Source organism: Ursus arctos, unplaced genomic scaffold, assembly GCF_023065955.2.
Source record: "Ursus arctos isolate Adak ecotype North America unplaced genomic scaffold, UrsArc2.0 scaffold_12, whole genome shotgun sequence".
NCBI lineage: Eukaryota > Metazoa > Chordata > Mammalia > Carnivora > Ursidae > Ursus > Ursus arctos.
Window position 1 is genome coordinate 34,640,368 of NW_026622786.1, and position 25,113 is coordinate 34,665,480.

Genomic DNA, 25,113 nt, shown 5'->3' on the forward strand with positions numbered 1-25,113 from the left:
GGACTCCCAAGGGAAAAAATGCAGTTTTGCATATCATTTTTATATTTTTCTAAGGGTGTCCATGTGTTTCCATTTAATTATTTGGGTTAGTATCATATAATGGAATAAGGAACTACTAGTGTCTAGAGAGAGATTGTCTATACAAATGAGCTTCTTGAGGCATACAAAAAAGAGGCCTACCAACTTGTACATAAAAAATAAGTTTGCTGTATAAAAGTTACATAACTTTTTGATTTCCCCTTCATTGGGTAGTTTTCCACAAATGTTGAAGGTCAGCATTTTTTCTATGCCAGTGATGTTACTTTAAAAAGTCCAGATGCTAAGGGGGAAAGTAAAGGAATTACAGGTTTAACCTTTCTAAATCCTTTCATACTTTATGCCCTAGACAATTCCTCTTATAAGTAGCACACATTTTCTTACGTGAATTTGTGTGATGCCAAAGATGTTGATGATTATGTCACTGAAAATTTTATCATAATTTGTAGTTGATTTAAATTACTTATTCATCATGAAAAACCAGTCTTATTCTATGAATACCACAAATTCATAAGTAAAATGCCAACTAGCATGACAAATCATTGCTTTTGGGGGAAGCTGGGTGGCTCAGTCTGTTGAGTATCTGCCTTCAGCTCAGGTCACGATCCCAGGGTCCTGGGATCCAGTCCCGCATCAGGGCTCCTTGCTTGGCGGGGAGCCTGCTTCTCCCTCTCCCTCTGCCTGCTGCTCCCCTGCTTGTGTGTGCACGCATGCTCTTGCTCTATCAGATATAATTTTTTTTTAATTTCATGCTTTTAGAATTTGATATTAATAGTGTTAGGCAACTCTGAGATAAATTTTCTTTTTGTTTGCCCTAAACTGAAACTAGGCACAATGTACTCTACAAGTATGTCAAAGGAACCCTAAATATTTTTAGTTATGTAATGAAAATAAAGGTATTTAATTCTGTTAAATGAATAATTCTCTCCATTCAACACACATACATTGAGAAGCTTTGTGTCTAGTTCTGGGGGTAGTTATGATAAATAAGACATTTCCTTTCCACAGTTAAGTTATAGAATATTGATAGTACATTATAAGAACAGAATTCTGTGGTGCCTGGGTGGCTCAGTCAGTTAAGCATCTGCCTTTGGCTAAGGTCATGATCCTGGGGTCCTGGGATCGAGCCCCACATCGGGCTCCCTGCTTAGCGGAGAGCCCTCTCCCTCTGCCACTCCCCCAGCTTGAGGGTGCATGCGTGTGCTTTCTCTCTGTCAAATAAAATCTTTAAAAAAAAAAAAAAAAAAACCTGCCGAAAGTGCCTGCAGGATAGGAGATCAACAAAAGTTTTCCTGGACAAAGTCACATCTGACTACCTGTACATTAAAGAACATGTTTCTGGTATTTTTAACCAGTTGTTTTGTGGTACAGAGAAGTGCTTTCCATGAATGCCTTACAAGTCTGCTGGGATACGGAATCCTTCAGTCCTTGCAACAGCCAAATGGGGACTGGGGTGCACAGGGCCCACCAAGCTAGTTATCTCCAGTTATAAGCAGCCTCCTCTTACCCCAGTGCTCCATGAAGTTGTTAACCATTTTCCACGTGTCATGATATGGAGGATGTTGGGAAACAGTGGTGTAGAGAAATGCCATTATGTAAGGTAATGGAATCTCCACTAGAGTTTCCAAGGGATCACAAACTTACAAATAAAAGCTAAATCTAATAACCAAATTTTAATATGGCCTTAACGACTTTTTAACTTTATTAATTCTGGTGAGATAGATAGATAAAATAAACTTCACCATTTTAGCTGTCTTTAAGTGTACATGTATCTCTAGAACTCTCTCATCTTCCGAAACTGGAACTCCATTCTCAATATACAGTAGCTCCTAGTCATCCCTCCCCCAGCCCCTGGCAATCACTATTCTACTTTCTGTCTCTCAGCTTGACTGCTCTAAGTTCCTCATAAAAGTGGAATCATACAGTGTTTATCCTTTTGTAATTGCTTTAACTTAGCTTACTATCTGCAAGACTCATACATATTATAGCATGTGTCTTAATTTTCTCTTTTTAAGATAATATTTCATTATATGTATATACCACATTTTGTTTATCCATTCATTTGTCAGTAGTCATTTGGGTTCCTTCTAACTTCTGCCTAGAAGTTCTATTTTAGAACTTAAAAAGTAAAACCCATCTTTAGTTCTTAGACCTACAGTAAAGTGTAAAAGCTAACAAGAAATAAAATGGCTATGGTATGTTTTTACAATTGCCTGCCTTCTCCTAGAGCCCTAGCGTCCCCATGTCCCGACAAAAAATGGGCAGGCTCTACAGCTGAAAAAAAAGTGAATCCATCGAATCCATTTCAGCTGAATTCATTGCAATAAAATTTTTGCATTAGAGTTTTTTTATAACAAGCTTTTACTATAAAGAAATTGTGCAGGTTCTGTATAGCTAGAAAAGCAGTATTTACCATTTAATTCAAGTGAATTTCATTAAGGGAAAATACTTGCATTTAAGTTGTTTCTAATGAGGGATTCCTGAGGGCCTCAGTCAGTTAAGTGTCCATTCTTGGTCTTGGCTCAGGTTGTGATGTCATGATCTCATGGTTCGTGAGAGAGAGCCCCACCCACCTCAGGCTCCCTCTGCCCCCCCCCCCACAGATGTGTGCACAATCGCTCTCTCTCAAATAAATAAATCTTTAACAAAAATTCTTTCTAATGATATTTTACTGGTTTTCTAATAATATCTTTACATAGTATATACTATAATTAAATTTTAAAGGTGTTGAGGTTTTGTTTTAATTTAAAACATTGATTGCTTAATTGTAACCAACCGAAAAGAATTCTCCTTAATTATCTATGTTGGATAGATGAATACAAACCTATGTTCAATTTAGCATTCTAAAAAACTAGGAAATCTTTAGAATTTTGTGAAGAACTTACGAGGACATCTTACCTATTCAAATTCATTGTCAATTCTCCACATCTCCTTCAATCTTTATCCAAGTTGGGCTTAAATGCCTCAATCAGTTAATGTCCATGGGCCTCTATTTCCTCTTCTGTCAGACTCCATAGAACCATCAGAACTACATAGCTCTCCCAGCTCTGAACATTCGATTCTCTTTATCTGTTTAACTGTCATATTTATTTTAACTGAAATAGCTACATTCTAAAAATTGTAACAGGGGGCGCCTGAGTGGCTCAGTTGGTTAAGCTTCCAACTCGTGATTTCAGCTCAGGTCATGATCGCGGAGTCGTGAGATTGAGCCCGCATGAGGCTCCCAGTGCGGAGTCTGCTTGAAAGACTCTCACCCTCCCTCTCTGCCCTCCCACCCCCACTCGTGCTGTCTCTCTTTCTCTCTTTCCAAAATAAATAAAATCTTAAAAACTGTACCAGTTTTTTTAAATTCTTGTTTTTCTTTTTGCAGCTTTATGCAGGTGCTATTCTTGAAGTTTGTGGATGAAAATTGGGGAGGTTCCCTCAAGTCCAAGGTATGTAAAATTATCTCTAGTAAATTTTCACTTTAATTTAAAATCAACATTTTACAAGAATACTTTCATTAAATATTCCCAAGAATAAGAATTTTTAGAATTATACTTTCTCAACAGTGTATTTTTTTTCCACATTTTGTTTTCATGGAGATAGAGTTTTATAGTAATTGTTGAATACAAGGTTACTTTAAGTAAGCATAATGTATGATACAGCACATGATGAAGTAGTTATTTTCTTAGGAGAGCCTTTCCTTTCCTTAAGTATAAATTATACAAGAGCCTTTGTTTTACCAGATACAAATGTAATCCCTTTAAATAACATACCTTTCTAATATATCTTAAATGTAAATTGATTTATATAAAATGCTTATAAGGAACAGTTGGAGTAAGTGAGCATAGATCTGTGCAAGCGACAGATCGTTAAGAGAATTAATTACCGTAGGACTTGAGGTGTGGAGGAGAGGCAGTCATCCATGTACGTCCTCACAGGAAATTTTAAGGATAAATACATGAAAGGATAATTGTGAAAATGTATTCTTTTGGTTGACATCAAATAAGAATGGAGCTTTGTATCTCCAGAGGACTTGAACTAACACTTTTCTATTCTGTCCTGGCATGTCATTTGAAAATCAGTTTTATAAAACTGAAACTGTATAAAGGTAAAGAAGTGGGGTTTTTTATTTTGTTCTGTTTTGTTTTTTGTAACTGAAATACATGAGTGCTTGTTTTATATACCTTGTTTTTATTTCTGCTGACTGTCTCATGCCTTCTCACCTTGTTTACTTAATGGCAAGAGAATTTTTTGGACTTAACTATCTTTTAAATTACCTGTATTCACACATGCCCTTTATTGCTGACCTAGAATTATTTATAATAACATATTGTTCTTTTTGGCACAGAAATGTAATAGAATAATAGTTTGGCTTGGGGACAGTTTATATGAGGCCCAAAGCAGATACACATCTAAGTAAATACATTCTTTGTCAGAATAAACACATTCTAATATAGCACAGAATATATCTACTTCTGTTAGGGAAAAAATTCCTTATGCTGATTTTTTTTGCCTTCACACTCAGAATTGTACCACAGTTGGTTTTGGTTTTTATATCACTTCTCTAAATGATAGTTTGATCACCCTTATTCCTAGAAATTGCTTTTTAATTATATTACTCATATTTACTGACTTGTTTTATAAATAATCTTTTGTGATTTAGATTTTCATGAGGTTAGGAGTAGCTTTGATACCACAATTAGCCTTATTTGTGATATCAGATTTTATTATGTCTTTGGTAATAATTTCTATAGTTGGAAGTTCAGTCTTTAAAAATTTAAGTGGAGTTTATCAGTCCTTGTAGTGGAACTTAATTCTGTATATTTCTTATAGTTAAATTATCATACTCTGAGTACATGTAGTCATACTGTCTTTTCTTTTTGAAAACAATGGATTTTAATTTTGTGTATAAATATTTAATACACAGGGTTTTTTTTTAAATGCAAGTGATTATTTCTGTAATGCATAACCATATTCGATATAATTATATATAATGCCAATGTTTTCTGAGTCCATGAGAAGCTGGTATATTTTAATATAACCATTATTATGTTCCTCCTTTCAGACTCACTATCTTAAAGATATTCTGGAATAGGGCATGAAGGACAATTGTCAATTTTTATAGTGATTACAAATACCAAGCCAATTTTTATGTCATCATTGCATTACAGTCTTTGTCATCAACATCCAGTAGCCTCTGGGATTATCATAACTTTCATTATACATTATCTTAAAATAATTGTAATTTTTTTAATTCACTTAATTTAAAATACCCATGTCATAAAACAGAAAAGGAAATTAATGTTAAATAATTCCAGAAGAGAGAACCAAATTTCGAAACATTTTATTGAACTTAAACCACTCAGTGTTTGTGGGGAAAAAAGTCCCAGATTATATTCCAAAACCAGTTCCAGGTCCAGCTTCTAAGATTCTTCTAATTTCCATGTTTTGGTTGTATAAGTATGAATACTTTCTTATAATCCTTAATATTTTTAATTACTGAAGTGTAATTGACATACAGTGTTTCCCGTGTACAGTATGCTGATTCGATAATTTATGTTAACAGTGCTAACCATATTAAGTGTGTAGTCATCATGTGACGCCATACAATGTCTCTATGACTTAATATTTATTTTATAAGTGGAAGCTGGTATCTGTTAATCCCCTTAATCACCCAACCCCTCCATCCACTTCCTCTGTGGCAACCACCGGCTCTATGTATTTAAGAATCTGTTCGTTTTTCAGTCATTTCACTTATTTTTTTAGATTCCACATATATGTGAAATGATATGGTATTTGTCTGTCTCTGTCTAGCTTATCTCACTTAGCTTAATCCCTCTAGATCCATCCATGTTGTCACAGATGGAAAGGTCTCATTCTTTTCTACAGCTGAATAATATTCCATTGTGTATCCCACACTTTTTTTTTTAATTAAAATATAGCTGACAGAATTTTATGTTAGTTTCAGGTATACAACATAGTAATTTGACAAGTCTGTACCTTCTGCTATACTCACCGTGGGTGAGTTGTCATTACAGTGCTATTACAATACCATTGATTAACCTTCCCCATGACTTACTCTTTCCGTAACTGGAAACTCATATCTTCCATTCCCATTCATCCATTTTGCCCATCCCCCCACCATACCTCTTCTAGCAACCATCAATTCTCTATTGTCTGTTTCTGCATGGATTTATTAATTTGTTTTGTTTTTTAGATTCCCCTTATAAGTGAAATCATATGATTGTTTTCTCTGACTTATTTTACTTACCATAATACCCTCAGGTCCATTCATGTTGTGCCAATGGCAATGTCTCATCCATTTTTATGGCTGAGTAATATTTCATTGTGTGTGTGTGTGTGTGTGTGTGTGTGTGTGTGTATATACACATCTTCTTTATCCATTCATTTATCAGTGGACACTTGGGTTGCTTCCCTATCTTGGCTATTGCAAATAATACTGCAGTAAACATATATTAGTGTTTTTGTTTTCTTTGGGTAAATACCCAATAGTGAAATTATTGGAAAAATGGTATTTGTTTTTAATTTTTTGAGGAACCTCCATGCTGTTTTCACAATGGCTGCACCAATTTACATTCTCACCAGCAGTGCATGAGAGTTTCTTTTTATCTACATCCTCACCATCGCTTTTTATTTCCTTTTGATTCTAACCATCCTGATAGGATAAGGTGATTCATCATTGTGATTTTGATTTCCATTTCCCTAATGATTTGTGATGTTCATCATCATTTCGTATGTCTGTTTGCCGTCTGTTTGTTGTTTTGTAAAAATGTCTTTTTAGGCCCTCTACCCAGTTTATAATCGGATTGTTTATTTGGTATTGAGTTCTTTATAAGTTCTTTATATATTTTAGATATTAACTCCTTATCAGACATATCATTTGCAAATATCTTCTCCCATTCAGTAGGTTGCCTTCTCATTTTGTTGATGGTTTCCTTTGCTGTACATAAGCTTTTTGTTTTGGTATAGTCCCAATAGTTTATTTTTGCTTTTGTTTCCCTTGCCTGAGAAGACACCTTGCTAAGACTGATGTCAAACAGATTGCTTCCTGTGTGTTCTTCTAGGACTTTAATGGTTTCGGGTATCCCATTTAGGTTTTGAGTCATTTTGAGTTTATTTTTCTATGTGGTGTAAGAAAGTGGCCTAGTTTTATTCTTCTATGTGTAGCTGTCTAGTTTTCCCAGTACTATTTGTTGAAGAGACTGTCTTCATTGTATATTTTGCCTCCTTTGTTATAGATTAATTGACCATATAAGCATGGGGTTTTTTTTCTTAACTTTCTCTTCTGGTCTATTGATCTATGTGTCTGTTTTTATGCCAGCACCATACTCTTGGTTAGTATAGCTTATATTTTGAAATCTAGGATTTTGATACAGCCAGCTTTGTTCTCAAGATTGCTTTGGCTGTTCAGGGTCTTCTGTGGTTCCATACAGATTTTAGGATGATTTGTTCTAGTTCAGTGAAAATGCTATTGGTGTTTTGATAGGGTTTTGTCAACTCTGTAGATAGCTTTGGGTAGTATGGATATTTCACAATAGCAGTTCTCCCAGTCCATTAGCATGGTATGACTTTCCATTTTTTTAAATGTCATCTTCAATTTCTATTACAAATGTTTTATACTTTCCAGAGTACAGGTCTTTCGTGTCCTTGGTTAAGTTTATTCCTAAGTATTTCATTCTTTTTGGTGCAGTGGTAAATGGGATTGTTTTCTTTATTTCTCTTTCTGCTACTTCATTGTTAATGTTTAAAACTATAATCAATTTCTGTATATTGTATATCCTGAAATTTTACTGACGTCACTTATCAATTCTAATAGTTTTTTGGTGGAGTCTTTAGGTTTTTCTATATATAATATCTCATCTGCAAATAGTGGCAGTTTTACTTCTTAACAATTTCTATGTCTTTTATCTCTTGTTCTTGCTACAACTAGGACCTCCAGTAGTATGTGGAATAAAAGTGGCAAGACAGCAGTGTACATCCTTGTCTTGTTTTGGATCTTAGAGGAAAAGCTCTCACTGTTTTACGATTGTGTATGATGTTGGTTTGGGGGTTTTTTTTATATATGGCCTTTATTATGCTGAGGTGTGTTCCCTCTAAACCCACTTTGTTGAGAGCTTTTATCATGAATAATGTTGTATTTTGTCAGAGGCTTTTTCTGTATCCATTGAGATGATCATTTGGTTTTTATCCTTTCTCGCAGTAATGTAGTGTATCAAAGTGACTGATAGGTGAATATTGAACCTTCCTTACATCCCTAAAATAAACCCCACTTGACTGTGGTGAATGATCCCTTTAATGTATTGTTGATTGACTGAATAATTTGTTGAGGATTTTTGCATCTATGTTAATAAGAGATATTGGCCTATAATTTACTTTTTTGCGGTATCAGGGTCATACTGGCCTAGTGGAATGTATTTGGAAGGTTTTCTTCTTCCTGTATTTTTTTGGAATAGTTTTAGAATTCACCTGTGAAGCCATCTGCTCCTTGAATCTTGTTTGTTGGAAGTTTTTTGATGACCAGTTCAATTCCTTTAAGAGTTAATTCGTCTGTTCAGGTTTTCTGTTTTTTTTTCCTGATTCAGTTTTGAAAGATATATGTTTCTAGAATATTATCCATTTCTTCTAGGTTGTTCTGTTTGTTGGCATATAATTTTTCATAGTCTTCTCTTAAAATCTTTTGTTTTTCTTTGTTGTTTCTGTTTCTTTGTTGTTCTTTGTTGTTTCTTTCTGTTGTTACTTCTCTCAATTCTGATTTGAAGTCCTCTCTTTTTCTTGATGAGTATGGCTAAGCTTTCTCAATTTTGATTATCTTTCCAGAGATCCAACTCTTGGTTGGATCTTTTGTGCTGTATTTTTAGTCTCTCTTTATTCCTGCTCTAATACTTTTTTTTTTTTCTTCGACTAACCGCGGGTTTTGTTATTCTTGTTCAGTTTAAGTGTAAGATTGTTTGAGATTTTTCTTGCCTTATTTACAGGTCAGCCTGTATTGCTATAAATTTCCCTCTTAGAATTGCTTTTGCTGCAGCCCATAGATTTTGAACCACTGGCGTTTCCATTTTCATTCGTCTTCATGTATTTTTATTTCCTCTTTGATTTCTTTGTTGACCCCATTGGTTGTTTAGAAGCATGTCTTATAAGGCTGGTGTAGTGGTGATGAAGTCCTTTAATTTTATCTGGGAAGCTCTTTGTCTCTGCTTCAATACTGAATGATAATCTTACCTTAGAGTACTCTTGGTGGTAGGTTGTAGGGTTGCAGGGGGGTTCATTTTCCTTTTCAGGACTTTGAATATATCATGCCACTGCTTTCTGGCCTGCAGCATTTTTGCTGAAAATTCAGCCGATAGCTTTATGGAGTTTCCCTTGTATACAACTTTTTGCTTTTCTTGCCGCTTTAAAATTTTTCCCTTATCTTAAACCCTTGACATTTTAATTATTTTATGTAGTGGTGTGGCTCTCCTTAGGTTCATCTTCTTTTGAACTCTGCTTTCTGAACCTGGATGTCTGTTTCCTTCCCCAGGTTAGGGAAGTTTTCAGCTCTTGTTTCTTCAGATAAGTTTTCTGCCCCTTTTTCTCTCCGCCTGAGACCCCTAAATGCAAATGCTTGCTCAGTTGATATTGTCAAAGAGATTCCTTAATCTCTACTCATTTTTTTTTTAATTAAGTAGGCTCCATGTCCAACATGGGGCTTAAACTCCTGGTCCTGAAATCAAGAGTTGCAAGCTCCAGCAACTGAGCCCCTCTACTTATCTTTTTTTTTTTTTCTTTTTTCAAGTTTTATTTATTTAAGTAATCTCTACACCCAGCATGGGGTTTGAACTCATGACCCCAAAATCAAAAGTCACACGATCCAGACTGAGCCCACCCGGCACCTCTCTACTCACTTGTAAAAATGCTTTTTTTCATTTTGCTGTTCAGCTTGGTTGCATTCCATAGCCTGTCTTCAAGATCGATGATCCATTGTTCTGCATCCACTAACCTACTATTGATTCCCCCGGTTTATTTTGCATTTCAGTTATTGTATTCTTCAACTCTGATTGGTTCTTTTTTTGTATTTTCTCTTTGTTGAAGTTCTCACTTAGTTATTCCACTCTTATCTCCAGTCCACTGAGCATCTTTATAATCATTACTTTTAAATTCTTTATCAGACCATTGCTCATCTATGTTTCATTTAGTTCTTTTCCTGCAGTTCTGTCTTAACTCTTTCTTTGGTAGCATATTCTTCTGTCTGTCCAGTCTACTTTACTTTCTGTGCTTGTTTCTATGAATTAGGCAGAACAGCTACTTCTAAACTTGGAGGAATGGTTTTGTGCATGCTAGGGTGTCCTGGGGCTCTCCATCTGGAGGGCACCCTGTGATAGGGTCGCTTGATTCAAGATGGGGCATGGGCCTGGGCATCCTAGGATACTCTCTGTAGGGGGCATTTTGGTAGAACATCTGTAGCCAAAGTGGGCATGGGCAAGGTGGTCCTGGAGCTCTCTGTGCCCAGCGTGCCCTGAGAGGACAGTGAAAGCTGCAATGGATACGGGTTGTGTTTTCTGTATAAAGTATCTTGTCATCTGCAAATTTAACAGTTTTACTTCTTTACAAATTTGGTTGCCTTTCTTTTTCTTCTCTGCTGCAGCTAGGACTTCCAGTACTATGTTGAGTAGAAGTGGTAAGTGTGGGCAGCCGTCTTGCTCCTGATCTCAGAGGAAAAGCTTTCAGTTTTCACCATTGAACGTGTTGTTAGCTGTGGCTTTTTCATATATGGCCTTTGTTATGTTGAGGTATATTCCCTCCTAACCCACCTCATTTTGAGTTTGTATCATAAGCAGAGGTAGAATTTTGTCAGATGCCTTTTCTGCATCCATTGAGATGATCATATGGTTTGTATCCTTCGTCTTATTTATGTGTATCACATTGATTTGCGAATATTGAACCACTCTTGCATCCTTGGAACAAATCCCACTTGATCATGGTGAGTGATCCTTTTAATGTCTTGCTGCATGTTAATATTTTGTTGAGGATATTTGTGTCTGTGTTCATCAGGGATATGGGCCTGTAGTTTTCGTGTTTCACGTGTGGGTATGCTGGCCTCATAGAGTGTATTTGGAAGATTTCCTTTCTCTTCTCTTCTATTTTTTGGAATAGTTTGATAAGTTACATCTTCCTTACATGTTTGATAGAATTCACCCGTGAATCCATCTGGTCCTGGACTTTATTTTGTTCATTGGGTGGTTTTAAATTATTGATTCAATCTCATTACACATGATTGGTCAGTTCAGATATTCTGTTTCTTTCTGATTCTGTTTTGGAAGATTGTTGTGGGAAGTTACTCATTTTTCGTAATATTTTCTTACAATTCATTTTATTCTGTAATGTCAGTTATTCTCTATTTCTGATTTTATTTGACTTTAAGATTTTATTTATTCAACAGTAAGAGAGAGAGAGCAAGTATGAGGAGCAGCAGGCAGAGGGAGAAACAGGCTCCCCGCTGAACAGGGAGGCCGATGTGGGGCTCGGTCTCAGGACTATGACCTAAGCCGAAGGCAGACAACCAACTGAGCCACCCAGGCACCCCAAGTCCTCTTTTTCTTGATGAGTCTAGCTAAAGGCTTATCAATTTTATTTATCTTTTCAGAGAACCAGCTCTTGGTTTCATTGAACTTTTCTATTGTGTTTTTGTTTTTTTTTTTAGTTGCTATTTCATTTATTTCTGCTCTAGTCTTTTATTATTCCCCTCCTTTCCACTGGCTTTGTTCTTTTTCTAGTTCCTTTAGGTGTAAGGTTAGGTTTTTTGAGGTTTTTCTTATTTCTTGAGTAGGCCTGTATCTCAATAAATTTCCCTCTTAGAACTGCTTTAGCTATGTCCCAAAGATTTTGGACCAGTGCGTTTTATTTCTCTCCATGTATTTTTTTATTTCCTCTTTGATTTTTTTGTTGTTGTTGACCCATTGGTGTTTAGTAGTGTGTTTTTTTAACCTTCATATGTTTTTGCTTGAGTTTTTTCTTGTAATTTACTTCGTGTTTCATACCTTTATGGTCAGAAAAGATACATGATATGATTTCAGACTTTTACAATTATTTAGACTTGTGACCTAAGATAGGATCTGTCCTGGAGAATGTACCATGTGCATTTGAATGTGTATTCAGTTTTTGGATTGAATATTCTGTGTGTATCTGTTCTGTCTGGTCTAATGTGTCATTCAAAGCAACTTTTTCCTTGTTGATTTTCTGTCCACAATATGTATCCACTGTAAGTGGAGTGTTTAAGTCACCTACTATTGTATTACTGCTAATTTCTTACTTTATGACTTTTATTACTGCTTTATGTATTTAGGTGATACTATTTTGGGTGCAGAGATATTTATAATTGTGAAATCCTCTTGTCAAAGTCATCACTTTATCATTCTGTAATGCCCTTTGTCTCTTGCTACAGTCTTTGATAAAAGTATTCCTACGAACTCTTCTCTCTCTTCCATTTGCATGGAATATCTTTATCCATACCTTCACTTTTCACTCTGTATGTGTCTTTAAGTCTGAAGCAAATCTCTTGTAAACAAGTTATAGTAGATGGGTCTTCTCTGTTGTTGTTTACCCAGTCACTCTGTGTCTTTTGATTGGAGCGTATAGTTCATTTACCTTTTTTTTGAGAGAGAGAATGAGCGAACCAGGCGCACGCACAGGCAGGCAGCCTCAGAGGGAGAGAGAATCTTAAGCAGGGCGCTATCTCAGGATCCTGAAATCAAGAGTCAGACACTTAACCCACTGAGCTAGGTGCCCCCATATTCCATTTACATTTAAATTAAGTATTCATGGGTGTGTCCTTATTGTCATTTTTGTTAATTGCTTTGTGGTTTGGGGGCTTTTTGTTTTTTGTGGGGTTTTTTGTAGTTCTCTGTCTTTTGTTCTCTTTTGGTTTGATGGCTTTAACATTGTGCTTGGATCCCTTTTTGTTTTTTGTGTGTATCACAGATTTATTTTTGGGTATCGCTGGGTTCATATATAACATTCTGTGTGTATAGCAGTCTGTATAAAATTGATGGCCTCTTACATTTTATGTGTGATTTCATATTTTACCTCTTTGTGTATCCCTTGACTAATTTTTGTAGATGTAATTGATTTTACTATTGTTTTAATCTCCACATTGGCTTAATCTACCACCTTTACTATGTTTGCTTTTACCTTTGAGAATTTTTCTTTTTCCTAATTTTCTTCTCATTATGGCCTTTTCTTTCTACTTAAGAATTCCCTTTATCATTTCTTGTAACGCTAGTTAAGGGGTGATGAATGACTTTAACTTTTGTTTTTCTGGGAAACTTTTTTTTCTCCTTCTGTTCTTAATGATAACCTCACTGAGTATTCTTGGTTGAAGGTTTTTTCCTTTCAGCACTTTGAATTTATCATGCCGTTCCCTTCTGGCGTCAAAATTTCTAGTGAAAAATGGGGTTTCCCTGATAGTAACTTTTCTCTTGCTTTGCTTTTAAGATTCTCCCTTTGTCTTTAATCTTTGATATTTTCATTATTATGTGTCTTGGTGTGGACCTCCTTTGGTTTATTTTGTTAGGGTTTCTTTTCCCAGATTAAGGAAGTTTTCAACTATTTAATATTTTATATTTTAATAATTTTTTAAATGAGTTTTCTGACCCCTTGTTTTTCTCTTTTCTTTCTGGTATCCCTATAATGTGAATGTGTTACACTGGATGATATTGCATATTTCCCATAACCTGTTGTCATTTTTTATTCTTTTTGATGTTTGGCTTGGTTACTTTCCATTACCTTGTCTTCTAGATTGCTGATCCATTCTGCATGGTCATGTGCTGTTGATTCCTTCTAGTGTAGTTTTCATTTTAGTTATTGAATTCTTCAACTCTTCCTGGTTCTTTTTTATATCTTGTCTCTTTGTTAAAGTTGTCACTGTTCGTCTACTCTTCTCAAGTCCACTGAGCAGCTTTATGATTATTAAAGTTTCTTCAGGCATATTGCTTATCTGTTTCATTTAGCTCTTTCACTGTGATTTTCGTCCTATTCTTTCATTTGGGACATATGCCTCTGTCTCCTCATTTTGTCTTTGTGTGTGTGTGTGTGTGTGTGTGTGTGTGTGTGTGTTAGGTCAGCTATACCTTTTGGTCTTGAAAGTAGTTTCCTTGTGGGCTGCCTGGGTGGCTCATTTAAGCAGCTGCCTTTGCCTCAGGTCATGATCCTAGGGTCCTGGGATTGAGTCCCGCATCAGGCTGCCTACTCAGCAAGGGAGCCTGCTTCTCCTTCCCCCCAATTGTGTGCACGTGCTCTGACAAATAAAATCTTTAAAAATAAAAAAAGTAGTTACCTTGTGAAGAAGTGGTCTTTGGTGCTCTAGAATCACAGTCCATTCTTTTCACCAGAACCAAGTGCTCCAGGGTTATCCCCTCTGTGGACTGCGTGTGCCCTCCTTTTATGGTTGAGCTGTGATTGCCCTCAGCTTAGCTGATTGCAGTCACCCACTCTGCCTCCTGTGGGGGCAGGGTTTGCTCCCCATGCTGTTGAGAGGCCCACCTGTGGCTGATGGGGGCTCATTGGCAGGTGGAGCCAGCAGTCATCCTAGCTGTCCACAGTTAGCCTCTCTGCCACAGCTGCAGCCACACAGGGCTTCCTCCCTGTTCAACCAGCTAAGAGGCTCAGCTTCATGAAGTGCAGTCATGCTGGGGTGAGGGGTTATCTCTTCCCCTCCCCAGGGCAGGAGTCACTCTGAGTGGCCCTGTGGGCCTAATGTTTTATCGTTCGTAGTAGCATGAAAAGTAATGATGACAATTCCTTCTTAAGCATGAGTCTTATAATGTTAAGCATATTTGTGTGTCTCAAAAAAAAGTTTCCCTAATTATAAAATTTTTCAGCTTGACAGGTAGCAAAGGTCTATGCTACAACTATTGAACTCTACTTTTGTAGTATAGAAGCAGCCATAAACAATATTTAAATAAGTGTGGCTTCGTGCCAGTAAAACTGTACTTACTAAAGCAGCAGCCTAAACTGTGGACCTCAGACTATAGTTTGCCAGTTCCTTATTAGGATCATATACCTTTGAAGGTAGACAAATTTTAAAATAGTGTAGAACTTAGATAGCAAATAGGTTTTTACTTCTTACTTCTCAAACCAACTATGATTGCACTTCTCATACCAACTTCTCATGCCAGTAATGCCTAGGATTATGAGGCTACATTAAAGTTTTACTAGAGGTAGTATCATTCATTAGTATTCACTTCATCAGTTTTTCTCATTTATAAAATAGGTAGCGGTTTGAAATTAGTAAAAACCCACCTTATAAGACTGTTTTGAGGATTAAATAACACATCTAAATCACTTAGTTTGTGTGTGGCACCAACAAATACAGAGTAGACCATTCACTAGTTCTATGAATACTTGAATGCTTTACTGTATGTCAAGCACTATTTCAGTACGGAGGATATTAAATGGTGGGTATTATTTTTGTAACATACTCTTTTTAGGTAATAAATTTCCATCAGTAACCATCAGGCATTTCTTTACTCCTTTATTTGCCATCTTTAAAAAAATAAAAGCCGCTCAAATCAGTATATCAGTTATAGCTGCAGCCTGACTTCTCATAATATGCAGGGGTTCGTTTATTTGCTGCCAGCTGTTCTTCTGCCTATGACATTCTGATTTCTGTTTCTACCATTTTACCTCCTGGTGGTTAAATCTTACTTGACTCTAGCATTTGAAACTCTCTTCCCTTCACTTCTGTGAATTTGATACCTCCTAGTTTTTCCTCCATCTAACAAGCTTTCGCTTATCCTTTCCTCGCATCTCATCTGCCACCCACCTTTCAAATGTTAGTTGTAGTCAGGGTCTATCTTTATATTTTCTTCTCTTCTTACTCTCTTGAATGTCCCACTCCCTCAGTTCCAATTATAGTATTTACCTGATGACTCCTAATCTATATTTCTAGGTCACACCTGTTAGAAATCATATTTCTGACTGCAAGCGGACATTTTCGTTTGTATGATCTGATAGATACCTTAAGCCTATGTACATATGAATCATCTGAAAATCTTGTTCAATGTAGAGTAAATTCTGTAAATTTGGGCTGGATCCTGAGATTCTGCATTTCTAGTAATCCTCCAGGCTGTGGCCCACATTTTTGGTAGAGAGGCCTTAAACCCAACATATCCAAAAACTGAATTAATACTCTTCTCTTATAAAAGTATACCATCTTCTTTTCCTGTTTCCACAAATGGCAATATCACCAAGCAAAAGCATAAAACACAAGAATCGTGACTAACCTTTATTTCACACTTTATACCCAGTTAGTCACCAAATGGTATCTCTTCCCCTCCTTAAGAACTTTCAAATCCTACTCCTTTGGCCTTCTCTGTGATTTTAATCAAGCCTTTGGCATCTTTCTCCAGAAGGATTACTTACTTGTTATCTGGTCTAGGTATCTCTGTTCCCTTTTCTTACTTTAGTTGTGTCCTCTACACAACTACCAAAAAGACCTTTTCCAGTAGACAGATTTGATTTATGTGGCCCTCTATAGTTCCCCATCACATACAGAATGTCAAACTCAGTAACTTCACAATTCAAGACCCATCACAACATGCTTTTCTTGACTGTCGTTCACACCTGTAGTTCACATGCACAACTATCTGCATTTCTCTGAATGCTGACCTCTAAGGCTTCGCATACACTGCATGTTCCTCCTGACTTATGCCCCTTTCAGTTCTTGTGGCAGACTGCTATTCAAAACTCAGTCCAAACATTTTTTGTGGCCTTTAGAATTTTTCACTTTAGCTTTTATATTCCACAGTTGCCACGTAATATTATAATGTATTTATTTGACTTGACTTTTGCCTCTACCAAATTAGGAACTCTTAAAGCCCATTATTATTTTTTTTTGTCATTAATATACCCAGAATCTATCTAACACTGCTCCTCACATTAAGAAGGATTCAAGTATTTATTGAATGGATGAATGGATTTACAAAATTTATCTAATTCAAGGGTGCCCCCACTTTCGACAAATGGGAATTAGGTGAAAAGCCTGTGTTTACATTGGTTAATATATCCCTGATGAATTTATAATCTTCAAACATTCTTCTTCTGACTATCTTTCCATACTAAGTAATCGTATCTTTAGTTTGTCTTGTCTTCGTTGTTGTGCCTCCAGTCTCCTCAGATTCTTTCAGTTATTTAAGTTGCTCTTCTGTGAATGTTTTCATGTGCTTCTAAATTGTCTTGTTGGGAAGACCCAAATGACTCATAATTCTATACTCCAGATGGTTTGTATACAATAGTAAATTTTCTTATTTTAGAGATACTCTTTTAGGCACCCAGAAGCTTCCTTGAGCATAGTTGAGAATTCATTTCTATTGTTTGTTGTTGGCCATTCTCATTTGACATTTTTTTTTAGAACATATTCTGATTCAACTGGTTATTTTTCTCAACGGAAAAACATCTGTCATTCCTTATAATTTTATGTGATAGTTCACAAGTCTTAACCATACTTTCTATAAGCCCTTAAAATCAAATTAAATCTTAAAACCAGTAGAGTGCATTGTATTAACTACTTGTAATGTGATCAAAGGTATATCATTACATCTAGCCAAGTATTTCATCTTTTTTATTTATATTTTCACTTATTTTGAAAGTAAATTAATTCAGACATTTTTCTTTAACCTCAAGACATATCCTTCCAATTATCTCATCATCCCTAATTTTATCCTCTTTTTGGAACGAGGAGGATAGTTTTTTGTTGTTTTTTTTTTTTTTTTTTAATATTGTTTATAGCTACCTCTGAAGAGTCTGAATTAGAAGAGTTCTACAAGTTTCTCAGTAATACGTAGAGCAAAACTAAGCTCCTCTTCAGGGGAGCTGTGCAAATGACCTGCTGGTAAGAATCCAGAATGAAAAGCTGAAACATTTCATGTGTTTTTCTAATCACTTCTGTATATTTGATCACTTTAAAGTACTACTCACAAAACGGCCTTTATTAGTTGGCATAAGAACATTTTCTGGAAATGCAATAACCGTTTTGGTTTTTTTGGTGTTTTGTTTTTTTTTTTTTGTTTTGTTTTGTTTTTTTTTTTTTTTTTTTTTAGATTTAATTTATTTACTTGTCAGAGCAAGCAGAGAGAGCAGCAGGCTCCCTGCTGAGCAAGGAGCCCATTGTGGGACTCCATCCCAGGACCCAGGGATCATGACCTGAGCCAAAAGCAGATGCTTAACCAACAGCCACCAGGCATCACAATGACTGGATTTCTTTAGGAATCTTCAAACTGATGTTATTGAGCTATTTTTAAAATAGCAGAAAGTAAACTAGAAAAGAAGTTCCTGTGAGTCTTTCTACAAGTTTTATACTCTCATATAGCCTATCCTAGTGCCACGTGTACATAAAAGCACTCAAGTATTAAAAGATTAATTCACGGCTTGTAAAATGTGAGTGGCTACCACAGGGTGTTTAACGGATATTCCCCTCATTCAACATTAGGAGGTATTGTAGATCTGTGCTTAGCAGAGCAAAGAACTGATGAAAATAGTCATTAGTGACTCCTTTTAATTTATTCATTTCAGCCTATTAAAAATCTTTTGAATAAATGAAAGTTATTAAATGTGCTAGGCTCTATTAATGGATGCAAAAAAGACATAAGAACAGTTCTTTTCCCCTAGAGAAGTTTCTTACACAGTAGACAACACACGTAGTGTAGGTCATGTTTTGCACAGGTGTACATATAGCATTTGCAGAAAGGATGGTATAAAATGCGACAGGGTATCATGAGCTTGTTTGGGGTTCAGGAGGCTGCAGAGTATCAAATCCTAAAGGAAGGAGTTAATAGAGAAGAAATTCTAATAGACTAACAATCAGCTTTATTTTGAACTAAATTTTGTAGGGGAAGTGTAGATAGGATATCTGCGTCTCTTCCAACAAGTTCTTAATCTTTAAATAAAGACCTTCGTAATGAAATGTCTATAATGCTATTGCTAGTTAATTGTAAGTTTAAGAAATAAGTTCTCAGAAGCATGTATGTCACCATAAAATCTAAGAACTATCAAGTATATATATGAAATATCTACTTGTATTTTAGAAAAATGTGTTCTAAATTTAACTTGAACAGTTTTATATTATCATTACTAAAAAATTGGTAAAATGTTAGATCAACAATCCAAAAAAGGAAAAACATTGATTTAAAACTTCCCCAAGGGGTACCTCGGTGGCTCAGTTGGTAAAGTGTCTGCCTTCGGCTCAGGTCATGATCCCAGAGTCCTAGGATCAAGCCCCCATTGGGCTCCCTGCTCAGAGGACAGCCTGCTTCTCCCTTTCCCTCTGCTGCTCCCCCTGCTTGTGCTCTCTCTCTCACTCTTTCTCTGTCAAATAAATAAAATCTTTTAAAAAAAAATTTTTTTTAAATAAAACTCCCCCAAACCCTGTGCTCCAGATATAACCCCCTATTGAAATAATAGTTAACATTTTTTAAAGGTTATGTGTATTTGTGCCAGGCATTTTGTATTTGCTAGCTCAATTTTTTTAAGATTTTGAATAAATATATTAAAGTATTTTTTTGTAAAAACCAGAGGAAACAAACTGATCTCAAACTTGCTTTTTATATGTGAGTTTGCTTCTATGTCACTAAATAGATTAATTTTTAATGATTGGATGCATTCTGTGGTGTGGTCCACATTAATTTATTTAACCTGTAGCTTCTTTTATTTTGGCTTTTAATAATCAACATTTATATTTTACTCTCAGGTCTACAGGTCAGTTCTGGTTCAATTACATTTGGCTAAGTTAGCTGGACATGGCTCCAGGCTAAGGGCTGGGATCAGTTGTGCTTCACATATCTTCTCCTTCTAGAATTTGGGCTAAATGGCCAATGATTACATAGAACATGGAAGATGGTAGGAGCACAAAGGGAAAAACAGAAATCATGACATCTCTTAACTTGTACTTGTAACTGGCATGCTGTCACTTCTACCATATTGAATCTGCCAATGGAAGACTTTTGACCAAGCCCAAGGTCAACGGAGTGGGAAAGTCAATGGATAGAGAATGGAAGAGTGAATATTTTCCAAACTATAATTAATCTACTATACTTAGTAAAACTGCTTCTGAAAATATATAAAAACATCCAGGCATTTTGACTACAAATAGATTTTTACCCCATTAACTGGTTTTATGCTTCTTACACATTTAAATTTTTTCCAAATTTCTAGCTGTGGTTAGCAGGACCTTATATAATTTCCTCAGAATAAAGAAAGGCCCAGCAGGGGACTTTCAGATTTAAAGAACATGTACATTTTAAGACTTTGGGTTCATTTTGCTAAATACCTCTCTGGAAATACGTCTCTATTTATATTTCTCCCTCAAGTAACCCCCAGGAAAATCCCTCTTTCCACCCCCTCTAACCTTAAAAATTCTTTTAGCTTTTGGCACTCTGAGGGTACGTCATTGTTTTGACATTTGATTTTTAGGGAGGATGAACATTTATTTCAAATGTTTTTTGACCATTTGTATATTTATACATTATATGCTCCTGTCCTTAGTCCATTTGTCCACCTAGCATATATTTAATAATTTATGAGAACTTTTATACATTGTTAGAGATTTTCCCCAGTATATCATTTTTACTTTTAATTTTGTCTCTAGTGGTGTTTAACTGTCCTGAAGTTTTCATTTATTGTATAGGCATATCAATAAAGCATTTCCTCTATGGTCATAGTTAGGAAGAGGAGTTTGTATTCTGTATTGAAGTTGTGTATGTTAACTTCCGTGTGATACTTAACCACAGCTGAAATCATTAGTGTGATCACTGGGTTAGCATCTTTCTTCCTCACCAGACTGTAAGTTCCGTAAGAGCAGGAATCATGTTTTGTGTAGCTTTATCGCTGTCGCCTGGCATACGGATAGGTCTGCAATAAGTATTTGTTGAATTGAATTGAAAATCTAAATCCATCAGGAATTCATTTTGATACAAGATAGAAAAACAGGTACCTATATCCTATTTTTCCCCAAATAGTTTGACAAGTTTTCTCCAACGTGTTAAAAAATTCACACCTACAGCCCCCAGACGCACACACATAATCATATTCTCCTTCCCTCTCTGATTTGATAGTTTTACCATATTGAACAATGTATGGAGATATTTGAATCTATAAAGATTTCCTAATCTGTTTTATCTATTCTGGTATCGGTATCACATCATCTATTAACAATGGAACAAGTTGTCCTCCCATATTTCACTTTTTCTAAACACCCAGACTTCTTACACATTTACTTTTATCACAGAGCTTTACTACCAAGCCCTCAGAATGCCATTAGGATTTGGGATTTTGATTACGTTTGAAACAATTAACATCTTAAAATATTTATTCTTCTCATTGAATAGTATGTATGATATGCCTTTCCGTTTATTTATGTTTGAATTTCCTTAGTTTTATTCTATAGGATCTAATGTTTTATTGAGTGTATTTGTACTTTTTGTATTAATCTTTGTAGCTAGAGTTTTGAAGTGAATAATTGGAATTTTTTTTTCTTAAGCTTTTGTCAGGAGTGATAAACCCAAACTATTCAGAGGACTACAAATCAAGGTAAGAGGATTTTAATGGAATTCCTTTTTCCAGTATTTTTTTAATTAAAATATTTTAAGTTTTTTTAATACCTTAGAGTCATTTTAGATATGCAGAAAAATTGATTCAGAAGTACACTGTTCCCATATCTACCTCCTCCCTCTTCGTATCCTCCCACCCAGTTTCCCTTATTAACATCTTGTATTTATGTGGTACAATTGATGAACCAATATTGATACATTAACTAAATTCCCTAGTTTGCTTTAGGATTTTTTTGTATTGTGTAGTCTAGGTTTGACAAATGTATATAATACCGTGTATACACCCTTACGGGATCTTACTTGCCCTAAAAATCTCCTGTGCTACCTATTCATACCTCTTCCTCCCCCAAACCCCTGGCAACCACTAGATCTTACTGTCTGTAGTTTACCTTTTGCAGAAGGTCATATGGTTGAAATCATACAGTATGTATGGCTTCTTGGACTGAGAGATATGCAATTAAGTTTCTTCCCATATCTTCCTTATAGCTAGATAGCTCATTTCTTTTTTTTTTTTTTTTTTAAGATTTTATTTATTTATTTGACAGAGATAGAGACAGCCAGCGAGAGAGGGAACACAAGCAGAGGGAGTGGGAGAGGAAGAAGCAGGCTCATAGCAGAGGAGCCTGATGTGGGGCTCGATCCCATAATGCCAGGATCACGCCCTGAGTCGAAGGCAGACGCCTAACCGCTGTGCCACCCAGGCGCCCCTAGATAGCTCATTTCTTAACACTAAATAGTATGAATAGTCTGTTGTACCATGGTTTTTATATTCACCTTTGGAAGGACATCTTGAGTGTTTCCAGTTCTGGGCATTTATGAGTAAAGCTGCCGTACACGTTTTTGTGTAGGCATAAGTTTTCAACGTATTACCTAGAAGCACAATTGCTAGATCATATAGTAAGATTGTTTAGCTTTGTAAGAAATTCCCAATCGGGCTTCTAAATTGGCTGTATTGTGTTGCATTCCCACCAGTTATGAGAGTGTCTGTGGTTCCCCATCTTCACTAGCACTAAGTACTGTCCGTGCCTGGCATTTTAGCCATTCGAAGAAGTACATGGTATTATCTCATTGTTTTATTTTGCAATTCCCTAATTGAGCATCTTTTCATAAGCCTCTTTGCCATCTGTGGATCTTCTTTTGGGTATCTGTTCAGCTCTTTAGCCCACTTTTTAAGTTTTTAATTGTGATAAATACATAATATTAAATTTACCATCTTTTTAAACATACAGTTCAGTGCTGTTAAATATATTCACTGTTGGGCAGTGGATCTCTGGAATTTCTTCATCTTCCAAAACTGAAACCCTATACCTATTAAACACTAATTCCCCCTCTCCCCACCTTGCAGCCCTTTGACCAGCTACCCTTCTGCTTTGTTTCTGTGACTCATTATTTTAGATTCTTCATAGGAGTTGAATCCTACAGTATTCGTCCTTTCATGGCTGGCTTATTTCACTTAGCATGAGGTTGCCAGGGTTCATCCACCTTGAAGCACGTGGCGGGCGGCATGCTTTTTCTCCATCTCTTGATATAATATTTTTCTTATTTAGCCTATTGGTGGGGATATTAATTGACAATCTTGATACCAACAGGTATTTTTCTTTTCAGAGGTAAACGTAATTATTTAGTTTTTTGAAATCCTGTAGGACCTATTATGATGTTCTATCTACAAGCCTTTTTTGTTACTATTAAATTGGATAAAGCTGGATTGAATTATTTGGGTTTTGGTTGAGGCTGAGAAGGCTCTTCTAAGCAGATAAAAATGATGTGCTTTTCTTTTTGTAGTATGTTCGTGGTTCAGATCCTGTATTAAAGCTTTTGGATGACAACGGGAACATTGCTGAAGAATTAAGCATCCTCAAATGGAACACAGACAGTGTAGAAGAATTCCTGAGTGAAAAGTTGGAACGCATATAAATCTTGCTTCAATTTTGTCCTATCCTTTTGTTACTTTATCAAATGAAATACTCCAGTACCTAGAGAATATTCTAGTTTTGCTTCCTTCCTTTGATCACTCTCTGTGAGGCATTAAACATCTCATTAACAATTGAAGGGGCAGCACAGCCCATGGTATCTAAGGAGTTGGCAAGCTTAACACAACCCAGTTTTCATAAATTTCCATCCTTCCACATTTGTTGATACCACTACCAAAATGCTTTGTAATAGAGTTGGCTAATTATGCAAATGATAGTGTGTAATAATTGGTCCAGTTTTACGAACAGCAGATTTTTAGATGAGGGAGGTTAATAGCGGAGATGCCTACTGCGCCTCATGCATGTGCCGTGTGCTCTTTGAAAGCAACAGCAGAACTACAAAGCAAACAAGAGCCGCGGAGCCTCAACAGATTGCCTGCTTCTCATTCTCCCAGCTTTCCTTTTACTAGAAATGTTATAGTTCATAATGAATGTGTTGCATTAAAACTTTATGGCTTCGTTATTGTAAAACAGATTCAAGATCTACAGTAAGAGTGAAACATTCACAGAGATTCGCATTAATGAAGACTACACAGAAAACCTTCAGGAGGATTTGTGTGGATCTGATATTTAGCAAATTTTTGTGCTTCACACCCTTACAGAAAAACAAAAACTGATCATTTGTTTAAGACCAAAATATAAATAAAGTTTCAAAAAAAATCGAGAATTTGAAATCCTTCTGATTTGTCCTCTCATGTTTAAAAATATCACATTTCTTAGTGCATTTTTATTTTTTCATAGAAGCCCTATTTCATCCAAAATGTTAAAATGGCTACAGTGTTTCAAAGTTGTTGTGGGTAACATTGCTTTATACTTGTCTAGCAGTTTCTCAAAGTGCTTTTAGCTGTGAATACATTTTTTTATTGATATCTCCTTTAAGGAATAGCTCCTAAAATGCAGAATTTTTATGAGCCATTAAAAATGATTTTTCTTGCTTGATCTTCTGTCTGGTGGTTCACTAAGAACAACATTCATCCAATGAATTTAGGTCATTTAAACCTCTTATCAAATTGGTCTAATCTTGTGTCAGCTTAATCTCAGGGTAAATTCTTATATTCTAGAAACTTTAAAAATAAAAAATTAAGAATTAAACCATGTTAATGAAGGATATTTGGAAGTCTTTAGAGACGCTACCAGGAAATGCTAATGGAATATTTTTAAGAGATTGGTTATTATTACTAGCATTTTGTATTATGTCATATTTTAAATTAAGTATATTTGTAAAGCCATGAAGAGAATAAACCCTAGGCAAGTTGGTTAATCAAAATAAAATACTATGAGAGTCTTGGCAAACAGACTAAGTTCTATTTATTTTTGATCATTTAGAGTAGTGGGGAGAGCCATGGTTTTGATAGTACGACACCCTGGACGGTGTGGCACAAATCCCATGGCTGTTATTACTTCAGAACAAGAGGGATGTGCAGCCAGTCAGGACAGTAGGAGAAGTAGCATGAGATGGTGCCACCACACGCAGATGAACAGTAGGACAGAAGGGATGAAACTTCAAAACTTCTGGGATTGGCACG

The 25,113-nt window shown here is 35.8% G+C and overlaps 1 protein-coding gene across 1 annotated transcript in view; it reads left to right on the forward strand.

Annotated features, from left to right (window-relative positions):
* The window catches only part of SELENOF (selenoprotein F), a 51,792-nt gene extending 26,912 nt beyond the window's left edge, over nucleotides 1-24,880 (forward strand). The window contains exons 3-5 of the mRNA XM_026497670.4: nucleotides 3,407-3,470; nucleotides 21,548-21,597; nucleotides 23,400-24,880. Coding sequence (XP_026353455.1) covers nucleotides 3,407-3,470; nucleotides 21,548-21,597; nucleotides 23,400-23,531 — 246 coding nt within the window. The 3' untranslated portion in view covers nucleotides 23,532-24,880. The remainder of the gene's footprint in view (nucleotides 1-3,406; nucleotides 3,471-21,547; nucleotides 21,598-23,399) is intronic.
* Nucleotides 24,881-25,113: the final 233 nt, after the last annotated feature.